Source organism: Rhinoraja longicauda, chromosome 10 (assembly GCF_053455715.1).
Source record: "Rhinoraja longicauda isolate Sanriku21f chromosome 10, sRhiLon1.1, whole genome shotgun sequence".
Taxonomy (NCBI): Eukaryota; Metazoa; Chordata; class Chondrichthyes; order Rajiformes; family Arhynchobatidae; genus Rhinoraja; species Rhinoraja longicauda.
The window spans coordinates 1554627-1572972 of record NC_135962.1 but is presented as its reverse complement, the minus strand read 5'-3'; the positions used below and the strand labels follow the sequence as shown (position 1 = coordinate 1572972).

The 18346-nt window shown below is 46.8% G+C and overlaps 1 protein-coding gene across 1 annotated transcript in view; it reads right to left on the bottom strand.

Moving 5' to 3' along the window:
* Positions 1-18346, bottom strand: part of LOC144597716 (echinoderm microtubule-associated protein-like 1) — a 253761-nt gene that overhangs the window by 67609 nt on the left and 167806 nt on the right. Inside the window, exons 2-3 of the mRNA XM_078407248.1 lie at positions 12812-12994; positions 5860-5916 (exon numbers count right to left, since the gene is read on the bottom strand). Of these exons, the coding sequence (XP_078263374.1) occupies positions 5860-5916; positions 12812-12994 (240 nt within the window). The remainder of the gene's footprint in view (positions 1-5859; positions 5917-12811; positions 12995-18346) is intronic.

Below are 18346 nucleotides of genomic sequence, written 5' to 3'. Positions count from 1 at the left end.
TGGCTGTGGAGGAGGTGATAATGAGGGGGATACGAACTAGCAGGACCACCAGTCTGGGGAGGGGAACGGAGAGAGAGGGAATGCAAGGGTTACTTGAAATTAGTGAAATCAATAGACCAAACGCGGGCAGGTGGGACTAGTGTAGCTGGGACATGTTGGCCGGTGTAGGCAAGTTGGGCTGAAGGGCCTGTTTCCGCACTGTATCACTCTGTGACTCTAATAAGGAGAAGTTGTTAAGGGTAAGAACCAGCTCTGCTAGGTGGAGGAGAGTGTTGGTAGATGGGGATTGGCTGGTTCTGCGGTCGAGGTAGAAACGGAGGGCTTCAAGACCATCCTTGTGGGGGATGGAAGTGTAGAGTGACTGGACATCCATGGTAAAGATGAGGGAGTGGGGGGCTGGGAACTGGAGTTATTGAGGAGACGGAGAGCGTGTGAGGTGTCTTGGACGTAGGTGGGGAGGGATTTAACCAGGGGGGATAGGATAGGATGGAGAATAAACCACATCAGAGGCCTGAGGTTGCCATGATTGTTGCCATGCCACAAATACTCTGCAAACCTGTGTGACAATCACTGAGACAATCACAGCGTGGGCTCATTGTTTACTGCAGCCCCATCAGCCACGGGAAGACAATGGCAAAGTCTCGTGATCTTTTTCAATGGCTGCCAGGATTTCTGTCTTACTGTTTTTACTATTTCAATGTCATTTTCCACTACAATCATTGAGGTCCCTCATCTTCTTAGACCCCCTGGGTCATGGCTGACCATGGGTGATGCATCCTAGTTGGCTGCTTGCTCCACACCTCGGCTAGAGCAGCGTGGCTTGTGGCTGAAGAGACCAATGTGGGAGTGACAGTCTCTGTCGTAAAGGTCACATTTGTGTGTGGTCTCTGGTCTGTTGAAGTTGCTGCGCTCCTCTCTGCATCCCTACAGTTGTGGTCCCTTCAGTTACCCATCTGAATAAGTGTTGGAATCACAATGTTTGCAGCAGAAAATGACAATTAAAATACGTCCAATGTGAAGTCAGAGTAATAGGCCCTGGTGAGACCACACCTGGAGTACTGTGTGCAGTTGTACAGGGCCCTGGTGAGACCACACCTGGAGTACTGTGTGCAGTTGTACAGGGCCCTGGTGAGACCACACCTGGAGTACTGTGTGCAGTTGTACAGGGCCCTGGTGAGACCACACCTGGAGTATTGTGCGCAGTTGTACAGGGCCCTGGTGAGACCACACCTGGAGTATTGTGCGCAGTTGTACAGGGCCCTGGTGAGACCACACCTGGAGTACTGTGCGCAGTTGTACAGGGCCCTGGTGAGACCACACCTGGAGTATTGTGCGCAGTTGTACAGGGCCCTGGTGAGACCACACCTGGAGTATTGTGCGCAGTTTTGATCCCCTAATTTGAGGAAAAACATCCTTGCTATTGAGGCAGTGCAGCGTAGGTTCACCAGGTTAATCCCTGGGATGGCGGGACTGTCATATGAGGAAAGACTGGGCTTGTATTCACTGGAGTTTAGAAGGATGAGAGGGGATCTTATAGAGACATATACAATTATGAAAGGACTGGACAAGCTAGATGCAGGAAAAATGTTCCCAATGTTGGGCGAGTCCAGAACCAGGGGCCACAGTCTTAGAATAAAGGGGAGGTCATTTAAAACTGAGGTGAGAAACTGAGGTGCCTGCCTTCTACCCATACCCCTTGATTCCTCTAGCCCCTAGAGCACTATCTAATTCTCTTTTAAATTCATCCAGTGAATTGGCCTTCACTGCCTTCTTACCTAATCTGACACCATTGAGATAATAGTCTGCCTCCTTGTTTTTGCCACCAACGTGGATAACCTCACATTTATCTATATTATACTGCATCTGCCACGCATCTGCCCACTCACTCAACCTGTCCAGGTCACCCTGCAACCTCCTAACATCCTCTTTGCAGTTCACACTGCCACCCAGCTTTGTGTAAACTTGCTAGTGTTACTTCTAATTCCATCATCCAAATCATTTATATTGTAAATAGTTGCGGCCCCAACACCGAGCCTTACGGCACTCCACTCGCCACTGCCTGCCATTCTGAAAAGGACCCGTTTATTCCTACTCTTTGCTTCCTGTCTGCCAACCAATTCTCTATCCATGTTAATACTCCACCCCCAATACCATGTGCTCTAATTTTGCTCAACAACCTCCTGTGTGAGACCTTATCAAAGGCTTTCTGAAAGTCTAGATACACTACATCCACTGGCTCCCTTTCATCCATTTTACTTGTCACATCCTCAAAAAATTCCAGAAAATTAGTCAAGCAGGATTTCCCTTTCATAAATCCTTGCTGACTTGAACCAATCCTTTTACTGCACCGTTATTACCTCTTTAATAATTGATTCCAGCATCATCCCCACCACCGATGTCAGGCTAACTGGTCTGCAATTCCCTGTTTTCTCTCTCGCTCCTTTCTTGAAAAGTGTGATAACATTAGCTATCCTCCAATCCACAGGAACTGATCCTGAATCTATAGAACATTGGAAAATGGTCACTGGATGGATTAAAAAGAGAGTAGGTGATAACAAGAGATATGGGGAGAAGGCAGGCACGGGTTACTGATTATGGGTGATCAGCCATGATCACAATGAATGGCAGTGCTGGCTCAAAGGGCCGAATGGCCTCCTCTTGCACCTATTTTCTATGTTTCTAATGTGAATTAGTTTGGGTGAGAAGGTTGTATCTGTACAGTTCAATCTCTCAAAACTCTACCAACAGCAACCCGTGGAAACAAGGAACTGCAGGTGCTAGTTTACAAAAAAGAAGAGGCAGAGTGCTGGAGTAACTCAGTGGGTTAGGCAGCATCTCTGGAGAACATGGACGGGTGACGTTTCACAGAGTGCTGGAGTAACTCAGTGGGTCAGGCAGCATCTGTGGAGAACATGGATAGGTGACGTTTCACGGAGTGCTGGAGTAACTCAGAGGGTCAGGCAGCATCTCTGGAGAACATGGATAGGTGATGTGGGTCGGGACAGGTCCCCGGTCAGGAAGGACAGAGGATTAAACCAAACATTGCCTCATCTATGAACATCAGTCAAAACCTCAACTCTGGAACTAACACCAAACAAAACACAATTTTAGATCCAGCGATACATAAAGAACAGTTAAAAATCACTTCACACGCCAAATCAAACACGTTGCATTCTCTTAAACTATTTGCAATAATCGTGAAGTAAAAATTCTGGCACTTTGAGATTTTAGAAACAATTTTATTAATAAAACTAAAATAATGCAGTAACATATGCAATAAGGATTTTCAAGATTATGATTTGATGTGCCTATTCTGTGCATTCTATGATTATCTATAAAAACGAGGAACTGTAGATGTCGGTTTATGAAAAAAGATACAAAGTGTTATAGTAACTCAGCGGGTCAGGCAGCATTTCTGGAGAACATGGATAGGTGACGTTTCACAGAGTGCTGGAGTAACTCAGTGGGTCAGGCAGCATCTCTGGAGAACTTGAATAGGTGACGTTTCAGAGTGCTGGAGTAACTCAGCAGATCAGGCAGCATCTCTGGAGAACTTGGATAGGTGACGTTTCACAGAGTGCTGGAGTAATTCAGCGGATCAGGCAGCATCTCTGGAGAACATGGATAGGTGACGTTTCACAGAGTGCTGGAGTAACTCAGCGGGTCAGGCAGCATCTCTGGAGAACATGGATAGGTGGCTTTGTGGGTCGAGACCCGTTTTCAGTCTGATAGGTGACATTTTGAGTTGGGACCCTTCTTCAGACGGGCCTAACCTATTTCAGACAATTTCTGACTGTTTCAGACAACCTATTCAGATAATTCTAAACTATCAGGTTAAAATATTAACATAGAAACATAGAAAATAGGTGCAGGAGTACCCCATTCGGCCCTTCGAGCCAGCACCAACATTCATTGTGATCATGGCTGATCGTCCCCAATCAGTAACCCGTTCCTTCTCCCCATATCCCTTGATTCCACTAGCCCCCAGAGCTCTATCTAACTCTCTCTTAAATTCATCCAGTGATTTGGCCTCCACTGCCCTCTGTGGCAGAGAATTCCACAAATTCACAACTCTCTGGGTGAAAAAGTTTTTTCTCACCTCAGTTTTAAATGGCCTCCCCTTTATTCTCAGACTGTAGCCCCTGGTTCTGGACTCCCCCAACATTGGGAACATTTCCTGCATCTAGCTTGTCCAGTCCTTTTATAACTTTGTACGTCTCTATAAGATCCCCTCTCATCCTTCTAAATTCCAGTGAATACAAGCCCAGTCTTTCCAATCTTTCCTCAACATTGTCATTCTGTCACTAATAACTTTCCCAATAGAGTTTTAAATTTGTTAAAACTTTGTACATATAGGACACACTAGCATATTATTAGTGCTACCCCTCCTTGGCTATTTTGCTTTGAACATAGTAGAGAAAGGCTGTTCAATTTAAATTTGACGTTTACATTTTAATTTTAAGTTTCTAAAATGTAAAAGTTTCTAAATTTCCAAGGTTTTAAAACCCTCTTCCTCCCACTAACCCCCCATTCCGGCCCCACCTGGATTTGCACCTATTCTCCCCTCTCCCTCCACTTCCACCTACATTCCTTCCTCTAGCTTCACAATTCGCACCTTTTCAATCCTTTTGTCTCACACCTTCTGTCTTTTCATCTCTGGCCTCTGTCCAACCATCCGTCTATCAAATTAAGAACCTCCTCACCTGCATCCACCGGAATCACGGGGTATGGGGAAAAAGCAGGAATAGTGCACTGGTTCTGGATGATCAGCCGTGATCATATTGAATGGCGGTGCTGGCGCAAGGGGCCGAGTGGCCTCCTCCTGCACCTATTTTCTATGTTACCTGCCAGGCTTTGTCTTGCCCCTCCTCTCTTCCAACTTTCTTCCCTCCTCCCCACCACCCACCCAAACACAATCAGTCTGAAGAAGGGTCCCAACCCGAAACATCACCGATCCATGTTCTACAGAGACGCAGCCTGACCTGCTGAGTTCCTCCAGCACTTTGTGCCTTTTCTTTCTAAAATACTGCTGGGTGCTGTCTACATGGAGTTTGCACGTTCTCCCTGTGACCCTGTGGGCTTCCTTCGGATGCTCCGATCTCCTCCTACATTCCAAAGATGTACAAGGTTTGCAGGTTGATTGGTTCGGTAAGTTGTAAAATTGTCCCTAGTGTGTGGGTTAGTTTAGTTTAGAGATACAGCGCTGAAACAGGCCCTTCGGCCCACTGGTCCGCGCCACCCAGCGATCCCCGCACACTAACACTATCCTACACCCACTAGGGACAATTTTTACATTTACCAAGCCAATTAACCTACAAATCTGCACGTCTATGGAGTGTGGGAGGAATCCGAAGATCTCGGAGAAAACCCACGCAGGTCACGGGGAGAACGTACAAACTCCGTACAGACAACACCCATAGTCGGGATGGAACCCGGGTCTCCGGCACTGCATTCGCTGTAAGGCAGCAACTCTACCGCTGCACCACTGTGACCGCCCTGGGTGGGTTAGTGATCGCTGGTCAGCACGGACTCAGTGGGCTGAAGGGCCTGTTTTTGTGCCCTATCTCTAAAGCCAAAAACATCTGCAGTTCCTTGTATATCCATGTCAATCTCATCGTTGAAATAAAAAAGATTATATGCTTATGAAAATTCTGTCACCTTAATAGCAGCATTTTTAAACATACATCCTTGCATGCACTCCGTCATCTTTAATTAACTTGATAGCTGCTGGGATTTAAAATTTATTTAAAGCTACTGTTACACAGTTGTCGGCATCTTCCACAAACTTGCACAATGTATGTTGTTCTTTGGGGAGCATGTTTCACCTGGAATTGAAGGGAGCTTCATTCAGTCACTTACCTGCTTTGCTATTTCTGCCCTGTTTATCTGCCTCTGTTCGTCTAGATGCTGCCTGATCTAAAGGCCAGTAAAGAGGAGCATTTGGCAAAGAAAGACAGACAGAAACACAGAGGAAGAGGAAAATAAAAGGTAAAGGTGACTGGAGATCGAAAACTTCCAGAGAGAAACTTCTGACAGTGCAATATAAATAAAAGATCAAAGAGGCAGGTAACTGAAAGTAGAGCAGAGATGAAAGGAAGACAGTGTCAGTGGAGACAGCACCATCCCAGAACATGCTGCAATTTTAAAATCGCTGAATAAAGAAAGCAAACTCAAAAAGACTCCAAAATTAACAGAGGAATGGGACTTTAGTTATTTAAAAAGCAACCTTCTTCATGCTAGAAACGTTACGTAAAACCAATTGGCGCTGTAAACTGATTCTGAGAATGTTTCACAACTTTGCTAAAAGCAAAGATACTAGAGGAGCAAGATGAAAAGATACCAGAGGAGCAAAATCATCTTGCTCTGTTGAAATCGCCTACACTGAAGTGTAGCACGCAAAGGAGCGTAACGTCCGCCATTTTAGTAAGCAAAACCCGGCGTTCGCCATGCCTCTCGCAGTGTAATCAATGTTTTGGGGGAACAGTATGCGTGATGATACCATTAAAATGCAGAATATATCTCATCTATCAATTCACAGAGTTTTGTTATTTATCTTTTTACATGTTTCTGCAAGTTTCTGCCTACTAAAATGGCGTCGTGACATACTACCGTTTTTAGGGTCGAGTGGTCTATCTTGCTCCTCTAGTATCTTTGGCTAAAACCACTGCTGCTATAAACTTATTTATACTAAAATATTACCTGATGAGAGAAAACTAAACCTCACCACTAGAAAGTAAGGAAACTAAACCTCACCTTGTAAGGAAGCACAGAGGAGTGAACTTCAAACACCGCCTCATTTATGAACTTCAGTTGAAAGAAAAATGTCAACACTAAACAAAATACAATTTTTGATCTAGGTGTTCCAGCGATACATAAAGAACAGTTAAAAATAATTTTGCACGCCAGATTAAACACGTTGCATTCTCTTAAACTATTTGCAATAATCGTGAAGTAAAAATTCTGGCACTATTGAGATTTTTAAAACGCTTTAATTACCAAAACTGAAATAATGTAGTAACATATTCTTATAAGGATTTTCAAGATTATGATTTGTTGTGCCTATTCTGTGTATTCTAGGAATATCTTTAGAAACGAGGAACCGTAGATGCTGGTTTACAAAAAAAGATACAAAGTGCTGGAGTAACTCAGCGGGGCAGGCAGTATCTCTGGAGAACATGGATAGGTGACGTTTCACAGAGTGCTGGTGTAACTCAGCGGGTCAGGCAGCATCTCTGGAGGACATGGACAGTCTGAAGAAGGGTTCCGAGCAGAAACATTGCTATTCGTGTTCTCAAGCGATGTGTTCTCAAGAAATCAGTGTTCATACCGCTGGGGTGTAAGCTGCTCAAGCGAAATATGAGGTGCTGTTCCTCCAATTTGCGCTGGGCCTCACTCTGACAGTGGAGGGGCCCAGGACAGAAAGGTCAGTGTGGGAATGGGAGGGGGAGTTAAAGTGTTAAGCAACCAGGAGAAATAAACAGGGCCCATAAGACCTTTAAAGAATTAATTTTCTCATTACTCTCAAAGCTGATTCATAGAAACATAGAAAATAGGTGCAGGTGGAGGCCATTCGGCCTTTCGAGCCAGCACCGCCATTCATTGTGATCATGGCTGATCGTTCATAATCAGTAACCTGTGCCCAATTTCTCCCCATATCCTTTGATTCCACTAGCCCTTAGAGCTCTATTAAACTCTCATATATTCATGCAGTGATTTGGCCTCCGCTGCCCTCTGTGGCAGAGAATTCCACAAATTCACAACTCTCTGGGTGAAAAAGTACCTTCTCACCTCAGTTTTAAATGGCCTCCCCTTTATTCTAAGACTGTGGCCCCTGGTTCTGGACTCCCCCAACATTGGGAACATTTTTCCTGCTGGACACATCCATTTTCCCTATGTCCAGTCGCTGAATGTAATGGAGTCATAGAGTGATACAGTGTGGAAACACAGGCCACTCGGCCCAACTCACCCACACCGGCCAACAATGTCCCAGCTACCCTAATCCCACTTGCCTGCGTTTGGTCCATAACCCTCCATACCTGTCCTATCCACCTACCTGTCCAACTGTTTCTTAAACGTTGGGATAGTCCCAACCACAACTACCTCCTCTGGCAGCTCGTTCCATACACCCACCACCCTCTGTGTGGAAACATTACCCCTCGGATTCCTATTAAATCTTTTCTCCTTCACCTTGAACCTATGTCCTCTGGACCTCGATTCCCCTACTCTGGGCAAGAAACGCGGTGCACCTACCCGATCTATTCCCCTCATGATTTTGAATGTTCTTGAGTCTTTGGATGTTTGTGTACTAATGTGCGCCTGAGGACCTAGCTATCAAATGTCTGTGTGTATCCAAATCTGGTATCGGTAAGCGCAACTTCTAAATCGGTAAACCTGAGTTTTGGGATCATATGGGCTGTGATGGTGTCCAATTCCATCAGAGAGCTAGATAAAAATATCTGACTGCATCGAAATGTAACTCCACAAATAAGATCACCTCTAAATGTTCTTTACAGTTGGCTGAAGATGTCATAGCCCAGCCTCGTAGTAACTGAATGAGGACACCCAAACAGTGGATGATCATTCGACTCAGGAATGTCCCATTTCAGCAGAGTTTGTGATGAGCTAACGCACTCGAGAGTCTCAACCCTTTCTGTTCTTCACTGACACCTGGTGGTGTTTATAAGAAGTGTAGACTGCAAGGCCATTGATTTATTTGTGGGTTCTTTATACACACACACTTACGCATTTTGCAATGGGTGGCGCGGCGGCGCAGCGGCAAAGCTACTGCCTCACAGCGCCAGAGACCCGGGTTTCATCCTGACTACGGGTGCTGTCTGTAGGGTGTTTGTGCGTTCTCCCCGTGACCTGTGTGTGGACTTTCTCCGAGATCTACGATTTCCTCCCACACTCCAAAGACTTAGAAACATAGAAAATAGGTGCAGGAGGAGGCCATTTGGCCCTTCGAGCCAGCATCGCCATTCATTGTGATCATGGCTGATCATCCACAATCAGTAACCCGTGTCTGCCTTCTCCCCATATTCCTGATTCCGCTAGCCCCTAGAGCTCTATCTAACTCTCTTTTAAATTCATCCAGTGAATTGGCCTCCACTGCCTTCTGTGGCAGAGAATTCCACAAATTCACAACTCTCTGGGTGAAAAAGTTTTTTCGCATCACAGTTTTAAATGGCCTCCCCTTTATTCTTAGACTGTGGCCCCTGGTTCTGGACTCGCCCAGCGTACAGATATGTAGGTTAATTGGCTTGGTGTAAGTGTAAATTGCCCCTCGTAGGTGTAGGATAGTGTTAATGTGCGGGGATCGGTGGGCCAAAGTGCCTGTTTCCGCGCTGTATCTCTGAACTAAACTACACTACACTAAAATTAGGCAACTTACGTAAACTCGCATTGATGTAAACAATTCAATACACGGTCCCTAGTGTAGTCAAGGCACTTAGTAATTCCCCCAACACTGTACGATCACATGAGTTTATATCAGAAATGGCGGTGGTGCTTACCCAGAAGGCCGTGTGCCTCAGAAAGTGCCCTGGACGCAGCTGGATGCCACTGAGATATTACTGTCCTCAGTGAGTTATTTTCTGCACGGGATGGGGATGGGGATTCTGACTTCGGTAAAATCTAACTTAGCTTAGAGTTCACGGAACGTAACCCTTATGTAAGTCGGGGGGGGGGGGGGGGGGGGGGTGTTTAATTAAACAACCTGTTAATTCTAAATATCGAAACAAGATACTGTTGATGCTGGTTTACAAAACAAAGACACAGAGTGCTGGAGTAACTCAGTGGGTCAGGCAGCATCTCTGGAGAACATGGATAGGTGACGTTTCGGGTCGGGAAAGGTCACCTATCCCTGTCTGAAGAACGGTCCCAACCGGAAACATCGCTTATCCATGTTCTCCAGAGATGCTGCCTGACCCGCTGAGTTACTCCAGCACTCTGTATCTTTTTTTGCCAATTCACACCCAAGTAATTATGGCGATATGCAATTAAGGGGAACCAGCATAAGTGGAGCCAAATCATTAGAGATTTAAATTGATCGAAAGATCAGAGGCAAAATGGCATGCTTTCCATGGCCTTTGGCCCAAATTGCTTTCAAACTCACCTTTCCCTTTCCTTTTATCTACCCTTATTCTGAAGTCCTTTCTTGAGTGTGCCTCCTTTAAAAACACTCCAAGCCCCAACGCTTTAACTTGGCTTCTGGCTATGTTCATGAGTCAAAGGAGCAGAAGGAGGCCATTCAGCCCATCGAGATTACCAGGCCATTCAATCGTGGCTGATCTACCTTTCCCTCTCAACCCCAATCTCCCGCCTTCTCCCCATAACCTTTGACACTTTAGCCTTGAGTCTGACGAAGGGTCCCGGCCTGAAACATCATCTATCCATGTTCTCCTGACCCGCTGAGTTACTCCAGCACTTGTAGCTGTAGTCCTGTAGCCTCCCAACCTACGCTGCTGCCTCTATCAAGGGTGGTGGGTGTATGGAACAAGTTGCCAGAGGAGGTAGTTGAGACTGGGACTATCACAACATTTAGAAAACATTTAGGCAGGTACATGGATGGGACAGGTTTGGAGGGATATGAACGAAACACAGGCAAGTGGGAGAGTGTATATGACACATGTTGGCCGGTGTAGACAAGTTGGGCTGAACAGCCTGCTTCCACGCTGTAGCACTCCATGACTTGTATACACTGGAATTTAGAAGGATGAGAGATCTTATCGAAACGTATAAGATTATTAAGGGGTTGGACACGTTAGAGGCAGGAAACATGTTCCCAATGTTGGGGGAGTCCAGAACAAGGGGCCACAGTTTAAGAATAAGGGGTAGGCCATTTAGAACTGAGATGAGGAAAAACCTTTTCAGTCAGAGAGTTGTGAATCTGTGGAATTCTCTGCCTCAGAAGGCAGTGGAGGCCAATTCTCTGAATGTATTCAAGAGAGAGCTAGATAGAGCTCTTAAGGATAGCGGAGTCAGGGGGTATGGGGAGAAGGCAGGAACGGGGTACTGATTGAGAATGATCAGCCATGATCACATTGAATGGCGGTGCTGGCTCGAAGGGCCGAATGGCCTCCTCCTGCACCTATTGTCTATTGTCTATTGACTCTACATTACAAACTACTCCAAAGGGTCTCGACCCGAAACGTCACCCATTCCTTCTCTCCAGAGATGCTGTCAGACCCACTGAATTATTCCAGCATTTTGTGTCTATCTTCAGTTTAAACCAGCATCTGCAATTCCTCTGACACTCAAGATATCCATATTCTACAGAGCACACCAGAATGTAACTTGCAGTTCTGTTATATTTCATACGCGCATGGCTGAAACAAAGATAGTTTCTCACAAAGAACTGACCAAAGTGGCTGCAGAGTGATCACAGGATGCCAATGGTGAGTCATTGCTCTGTGTTAATGATGCTCATTGCTATTGTTACTCTATGGCTCTGTGTTAATGCTGCTCATTGTTATTGTTACTCTATGGCTCTGTTGTTGCTGTTTATTGATCTTGTTACTCTATGGCTCTGTGGTCATGCTGCTCATTGATCTTGGTACTCTGTGGCTCCGTGTTAATGATACTCATTGCTATTGTTACTCTATGGCTCTGTGTTAATGCTCATTGATCTTGTTACTCTATGGCTCTGTGTTAATGATACTCATTGATCTTGTTACTCTGTGGCTCTGTGTTAATGCTGCTCATTGTTCCTGTCAGTGTACGGCCCTGTTTACTAGGCGTCATTGCCCGTTACTGTACAGCTGTGTTTTACCGCGGGTGATTGTTCCTGTCAGTGTGTGGCCCTGTTCACCGCGGGTCATTGCCCCTCTTTACCGCAGGTCATTGCTCCTGTCAGTGTGTGGCCCTGTTTACCATGGGTCATTGCTCCTGTCAGTGTGTGGCCCTGTTTACCGCTGGTCATTGCCCCTGTCAGTGTGTGGCCCTGTTTACCATGGGTCATTGCCCCTGTCAGTGTGTGGCCCTGTTTACCGTGGGTCATTGCTCCTGTCAGTGTGTGGCCCTGTTTACCGCTGGTCATTGCCCCTGTCAGTGTGTGGCCCTGTCAGTGTGTGGCCCTGTCAGTGTGTGGCCCTGTTTACCGCTGGTCATTGCTCCTGTCAGTGTGTGGCCCTGTTTACCGCTGGTCATTGCTCCTGTCAGTGTGTGGCCCTGTTTACCATGGGTCATTGCTCCTGTCAGTGTGTGGCCCTGTTTACCGCTGGTCATTGCTCCTGTCAGTGTGTGGCCCTGTTTACCATGGGTCATTGCTCCTGTCAGTGTGTGGCCCTGTTTACCGTGGGTCATTGCTCCTGTCAGTGTGTGCCCCTCTTTACCGCAGGTCATTGCTCCTGTCAGTGTGTGGCCCTGTTTACCGCAGGTCATTGCCCCTGTCAGTGTGTGGCCCTGTTTACCGCAGGTCATTGCTCCTGTCAGTGTGTGGCCCTGTTTACCATGGGTCATTGCTCCTGTCAGTGTGTGGCCCTGTTTACCGTGGGTCATTGCTCCTGTCAGTGTGTGCCCCTCTTTACCGCAGGTCATTGCTCCTGTCAGTGTGTGGCCCTGTTTACCATGGGTCATTGCTCCTGTCAGTGTGTGGCCCTGTTTACCGCGGGTCATTACCCCTGTCAGTGTGTGGCCCTGTCAGTGTAGGGTATGTTTACCGTGGGTCATTGCCCCTGTCAGTGTGTGGCCCTGTTTATCGCGGGTCATTGCTCCTGTCAGTGTAGGCTGTGTTACCGTGGGTCATTGCCGCTGTCAGTGTCCGGCCCTGTTTACTAGGCTTCATTGCCCCTGTCAGTGTAGGCTGTGTTACCTTTGGTGGGCCCTTTCCTGTTCAGCATGGCGTGCTGCTCCTCAGACACGTTGAGGCGGCGGACCACATCTGCCAGGGCCGACTTCAGCAGCTGGATCTCATCCTCCTGCATCTGGACGCGCTGCTCGAGGGAGGCGATGCGATCCGTCACCTCCATGCTGCTGGCCGCAGACGCGCTGTCATCTGTGGGGAGGGGACAAGGACAGAGTGAGGAGGGGCGCACTGAGAGAGGAGTGCAGGCCTCAGCCACGGCCAGAAACGCTCAGGCCATGACCGCATGGGCAACCCATCCTTGCCACAGTACACCAGGGAAACAGGCCCAACGGCCCACCAGTCCCACCTGCCCGCGCTTGGCCCATACCCCTCTACACCTGTCCTATCCATGTACCTGTCCAAATGTCCTTTAAACATTGCGATAGTCCCTGCCTCCTCTACCTCCTCCGGCGGCTCGTTCCAAACGCCCACCACCTTTGTGTAAAAACGTTGCCCCTCAGGCTCCTATTAAACCTTGCCCCTCTCACCTTAAACCTGTCCTCTGTTTCTCGATTCCACTACCCTGGGTAAAAGACTGTGCATTCACCCTATGTATTTATAAATTCCCCAAAGATTTTATAATCCCCGCGCCCCTCTTGATTTTACAATTCCCCATCATTTTACAATTCCCCCTATGATTTTACAATTCCCCCTGTGATTTTACAATTCCCCCATGATTTTACAATTCCCAGTGATTTTACAATTCCCCAGTGATTTTACAATCCCCATGATTTCACAATTCCCCCTGTGATTTTACAATTCCCCCTGTGATTTTACAATTCCCCGGTGATTTTACAATTCGCCCTGTGATTTTACAATTCCATGATTTTACAATACCCCTGTGATTTTACAATTCCCGGTGATTTTACAATCCCCCGTGGTTTCACAATACCCCTGTGATTTTACAATTCCCCGTGATTTTACAATTCCCCTCATGATTTTATAATTCCCCCTGTGATTTTATCATTCCCCCTGTGATTTTATCATTCCCCCTGTGATTTTATCATTCCCCTATGATTTTATAATTCCCCTCATGATTTTATAATTCCCCTCCTGATATTTTCTCTCAGATCTCGTTGCTTCGTCTCTGTTTCTCGCTTTCATTTACAGACTGTGATGCAAATTTAACAGAAGCAACTGATTAATTCATTTCTTAAAATACTAATCTGACCAGTGAGGATGGACCACCTTGGTCAGCATGAACAAGTTGGGCCGAAGGGCCTGTTTCCATGCTGGATGACTCCGTGACTCTTATATATTGGTCCTGAAAGGAGGTGGGGATGTGAATGCATATATATATATATATACTAAAATTATTAATATAAATTAAATTAAAATCGATGCTGGCTCGAAGGCCCAAATGGCCTCCTCCTGCACCTATTTTCTATATTTTCTATTAAAAGATTCTCAGGTTCCAAGAGAATGATTCCAATGCAATATAATCACAATACAAGTCCAATACAACACAATGGGCGGTCACGGTGGCGCAGCGGTAGAGTTGCTGCCTTACAGCGCCAGAGACCCGGGTTCCATCCCCACTACGGGTGCTGTCTGTACGGAGTTTGTACGTTCTCCCCGTTACCTGCGTGGGTTTTCTCCGAGATCTTCGGTTTCCTCCCACACTGCAAAGACGTGAAGGTTTGTAGGTTAATTGGCTCGGTAAATGTAAAAATTGTCCTCAGTGGGTGTTAGTGTGTGGGGATCGCTGGTCTGTGTGGACCCAGTGGGCCGAAGGCCCTGTTTCCGCGCTGTATCTCTACACTAAACTAAATGTGTGAGTCTGCACCATCTGGTGTGTTACAGTGTGTAATGTAGATCACCACTTGCCTTTTGAAAATGATAGATTGGAGAAGGCTTAAGCTGTTCAACAAGCTTAGCAGGAGCCCTCCCCATCCTAGTTCTCTGACCAGTCTGACTGGCCTGATTACATTTTATCTTTGTATGTCTCCTTGTCACCTTCCCATAACTAACGATGATCCATTCTACATTTTCCTTGACCTACGTCCACTTTGATCTCTCGCTTTCACACCTTACCCTTCCACATCTCTGTCTCCCTCTCCCCTGCTCTCAATCTGGAGAAGGGTCTCGACCCGAAACGTCACCCATTCCTTCTCTCCAGAGATGCTGCCTGTCCCGCTGAGTTACTCCAGCATTTTGTGTCTAACAAACTTCGTAGCTCTATGTTTAGTTTAGAGATACAGCACGGAAACAGGCCCTTCGGCCCACCGGGTCCGCACCAACCAGCGATCCCCACACACTAACACTATCCAACACCCGCTAGGGACATTTTTTACATTTACCAAGCCAATTAACTACAAAACCTGCACGTTTTTGGAGTGTGGGAGGAAACCAAAGATCTCGGAGAAAACCCACGCAGGTCACGGGGAGAACGTACAAACTCCGTACAGACAGCACCCGTAGTCGGGATGGAACCCGGGTCTCCGGCGCTGCATTCGCTGTAAGGCAGCAACTCTACCGCTGCGCCACTGTGCTGCCCATTCCTTTGCAAAGGACCGGCCCTAGCAACTGATTACAACTTGTCATTTGCTGCTAAGACCTATGCTGTAAATTTAAAAAGTCACATTATTTCCAAATTGGGCTGGCAAGGTGGTGCAGCGGTAGATGAGAGAAAACTTTTTCAGTCAGAGAGTCGTGAATCTGTGGAATTCTCTGCCTCAGAAGGCAGTGGAGGCCAATTCTCTGAATGCATTCAAGAGAGAGCTAGATAGAGCTCTTAAGAATAGCGGAGTCAGGGGGTTTGGGGAGAAGGCAGGAACGGGGTACTGATTGAGAATGATCAGCATTGATCACATTGAATGGTGGTGCGTACAGGCTCGAAGGGCCGAATGGCCTCCTCCTGCACCTATTGTCTATTGTCTAGAGTTGCTGCCTTTCATCACCAGAGACCCAGGTTTGATCCTGACCGCAGGTGCTGTCTGTGTGGAGTTTGTACGTTCTCCTTGTGTACGGGGCACAATTCCGTGTCAGGATCGCCGTGTATGGATGGATGCTGTCAGTGGAGTGGGCCGCTGGAGGCCCTGCAGCAGCCTGGGGCTCTATTAGATGGGGCACCGCTCCAAGACACCGAGCGCAGGGAACAGACACGACCTGCAGCGGTGGAGGACATCGACAACATTGCATGGACAGGCCGAACCCTGCAACTCTGACACAAGGGCGTCGCCAGGACAACGGGCCTCTATGGCCAAGGGGAGACTCTAACAAGATGGCACTGGCCACACATGGCCACTCGTGTCCTGCCTCAGTGTCATCTACTATCCTGCACTCTTGTACTTAAATATGACAGAGCTTATGTATAGTAACATTGTTACTAAACTGTATGTTTAGTTTAGTTTAGAGATACAGCGTGGAAACAGGCCATTCCGCCCATCAAGTCCGTGCCGATCAGCGATCCCCGCACATTAGGATTAGCACGTTATGTGTGTAGCAGTGTTAATGTGCGGGGATCGCTGGTCGGCGTGGACCCGGTGGGCCGAAGAGCCTGTTTTCGCGCTGTATCTCAAAACTAAACTAAAAATGAACACTCTCCTACACCCACTAGGGATAATTTTTACATTTACCAAGCCAATTAACCTACAAACCTGTACGTCTTTGGAGCGTGGGAGGGAACCGAAGATCTCAGGTCATGGAGAGAAGGTACAAACTCCGTACAGACAGCACCCGTAGTCGGGATGGAACCCGGGTCTCTGGAGCTGTAAGGCAGCAACTCTACCACTGCGCCACCGTGATGCACGCAAACAAAAGGATTTCAATGTACTGAGGCACATGTGAGAATAAAGTACATTGGCCATTGGTACTGGTTCATTGGGCCCTGTGAAGTGAATCATATAAACTCCTTGATGATTTGCCCCATAGATGGCAGCCTTACACCCATCCAGCAGAGAGGATAAATGGATCAGAAGCTGCCAGCCCTGTTGGTCAGCAATTTTTGTGGTACACACTTGCAAAGAAGTATAGTGTGAAGGAACTGCAGGTGCTGGTGAATGTTCCTGATCCGATACGTCACCTGTTCCTTTTAAAAGGTGTAAAACGTATAAAATTATAAAAGGACTGGACAAGCTAGATGCAGGAAAAATGTTCCCAATGTTGGGGGAGTCCAGAACCAGGGGCCACTGTCTAAGAATAAAGGGGAGGCCATTTAAAACTGAGGTGAGAAGAAAAAACGATTTCACCCAGAGAGTTGTGAATTTGTGGAATTCTCTGCCACAGAGGGCAGTGGAGGCCAATTCACTGGATGAATTTAAAAGAGAGTTAGATAGAGCTCTAGGGGCTAGCGGAATCAAGGGGTATGGGGAGAAGGCAGGCATGGGTTACTGATTGTGGATGATCAGCCATGATCACAATGAATGACGGTGCTGGCTAAAAGGGCCAAGTGGCCTCCTCCTGCACCTATTTTCTATGTTTCTATGTTTCTCCAGAGATACTGCCCGACCCACTGAGTTACTCCAGTGGTCTGTGTCTAGGTTGTAAAGAAGTATTATGCTCATCTGCATGTGTATATAATTTTGATTTGGATGTTATTGTTATCTATGTGTACAGTGCTTACAGACCTGACGATAGACACAAATGCTAGAGTAACAGGCAGCATTCCTGGATTCTTCTTCACAGGCCTGTTATGCTGCAGTAAGAATGTCATAGAAACATAGAAAATAGGTGCAGGAGGAGGCCATTTGGCCCTTCGAGCCAAATGGCTGATCGTCCACAATCAGTAACCCTTGCCTGCCTTCTCCCCACATCCCTTGCTTCTGCTAGCCCTTAGAGCTCTATCTAACTCTCTTTTAAATCCATCCAGTGAATTGGCCTCCACTGCCTTCTGTGGCAGAGAATTCCACAAATTCACAACTCTTTGGGTGAAAAAGTTTTTTCCACACCTGTTTTAAATGGCCTCCCCTTTATTCTTAGACTGTGGCCCCTGGTTCTGGTCTCCCCCAACATTGGAAACATTTTTCCTGCATCTAGCTTGTCCAGTCCTTTTATAATTTTATATGTCTCTATAAGATCCCGTCTCATCCTTCGAAATTCCAGTGAATACAAGCCCAGTCTTTCCAATCTTTCCTCATATGACAGTCCCTCCATCCCAGGGATTAACCTCGTGAACCTACGCTGCACTGCCTCAATAGCAAGGATGTCCTTCCTCAAATTAGGAGACCAAAACTGCACACAGTACTCCAGGTGCGGTCTCACCAGGGCCCTGGACAACTGCAGAAGCACCTCTTTGCATCTATACTCGACTCCTCTGGTTGTGAAGGCCAACATGCCATGAGCTTTCTTCACTGCCAGCCAATGTCATTGATTTGTTGTCAGTTCATGTGACAATTAAATGCTCTTGACTCATGATGTCATAGTGTTGTATAAATATGTAATGTGTTGTTTTGAAGTTCAGAAAAAAAAATGTGTGTTTGAGTTTGGCTTTGACATGGAAAAATATGGGATTGGGGTGGTGGGCATGGAGTTGCTGGGCCGAAGAGCCTGTTTCCATGCTGT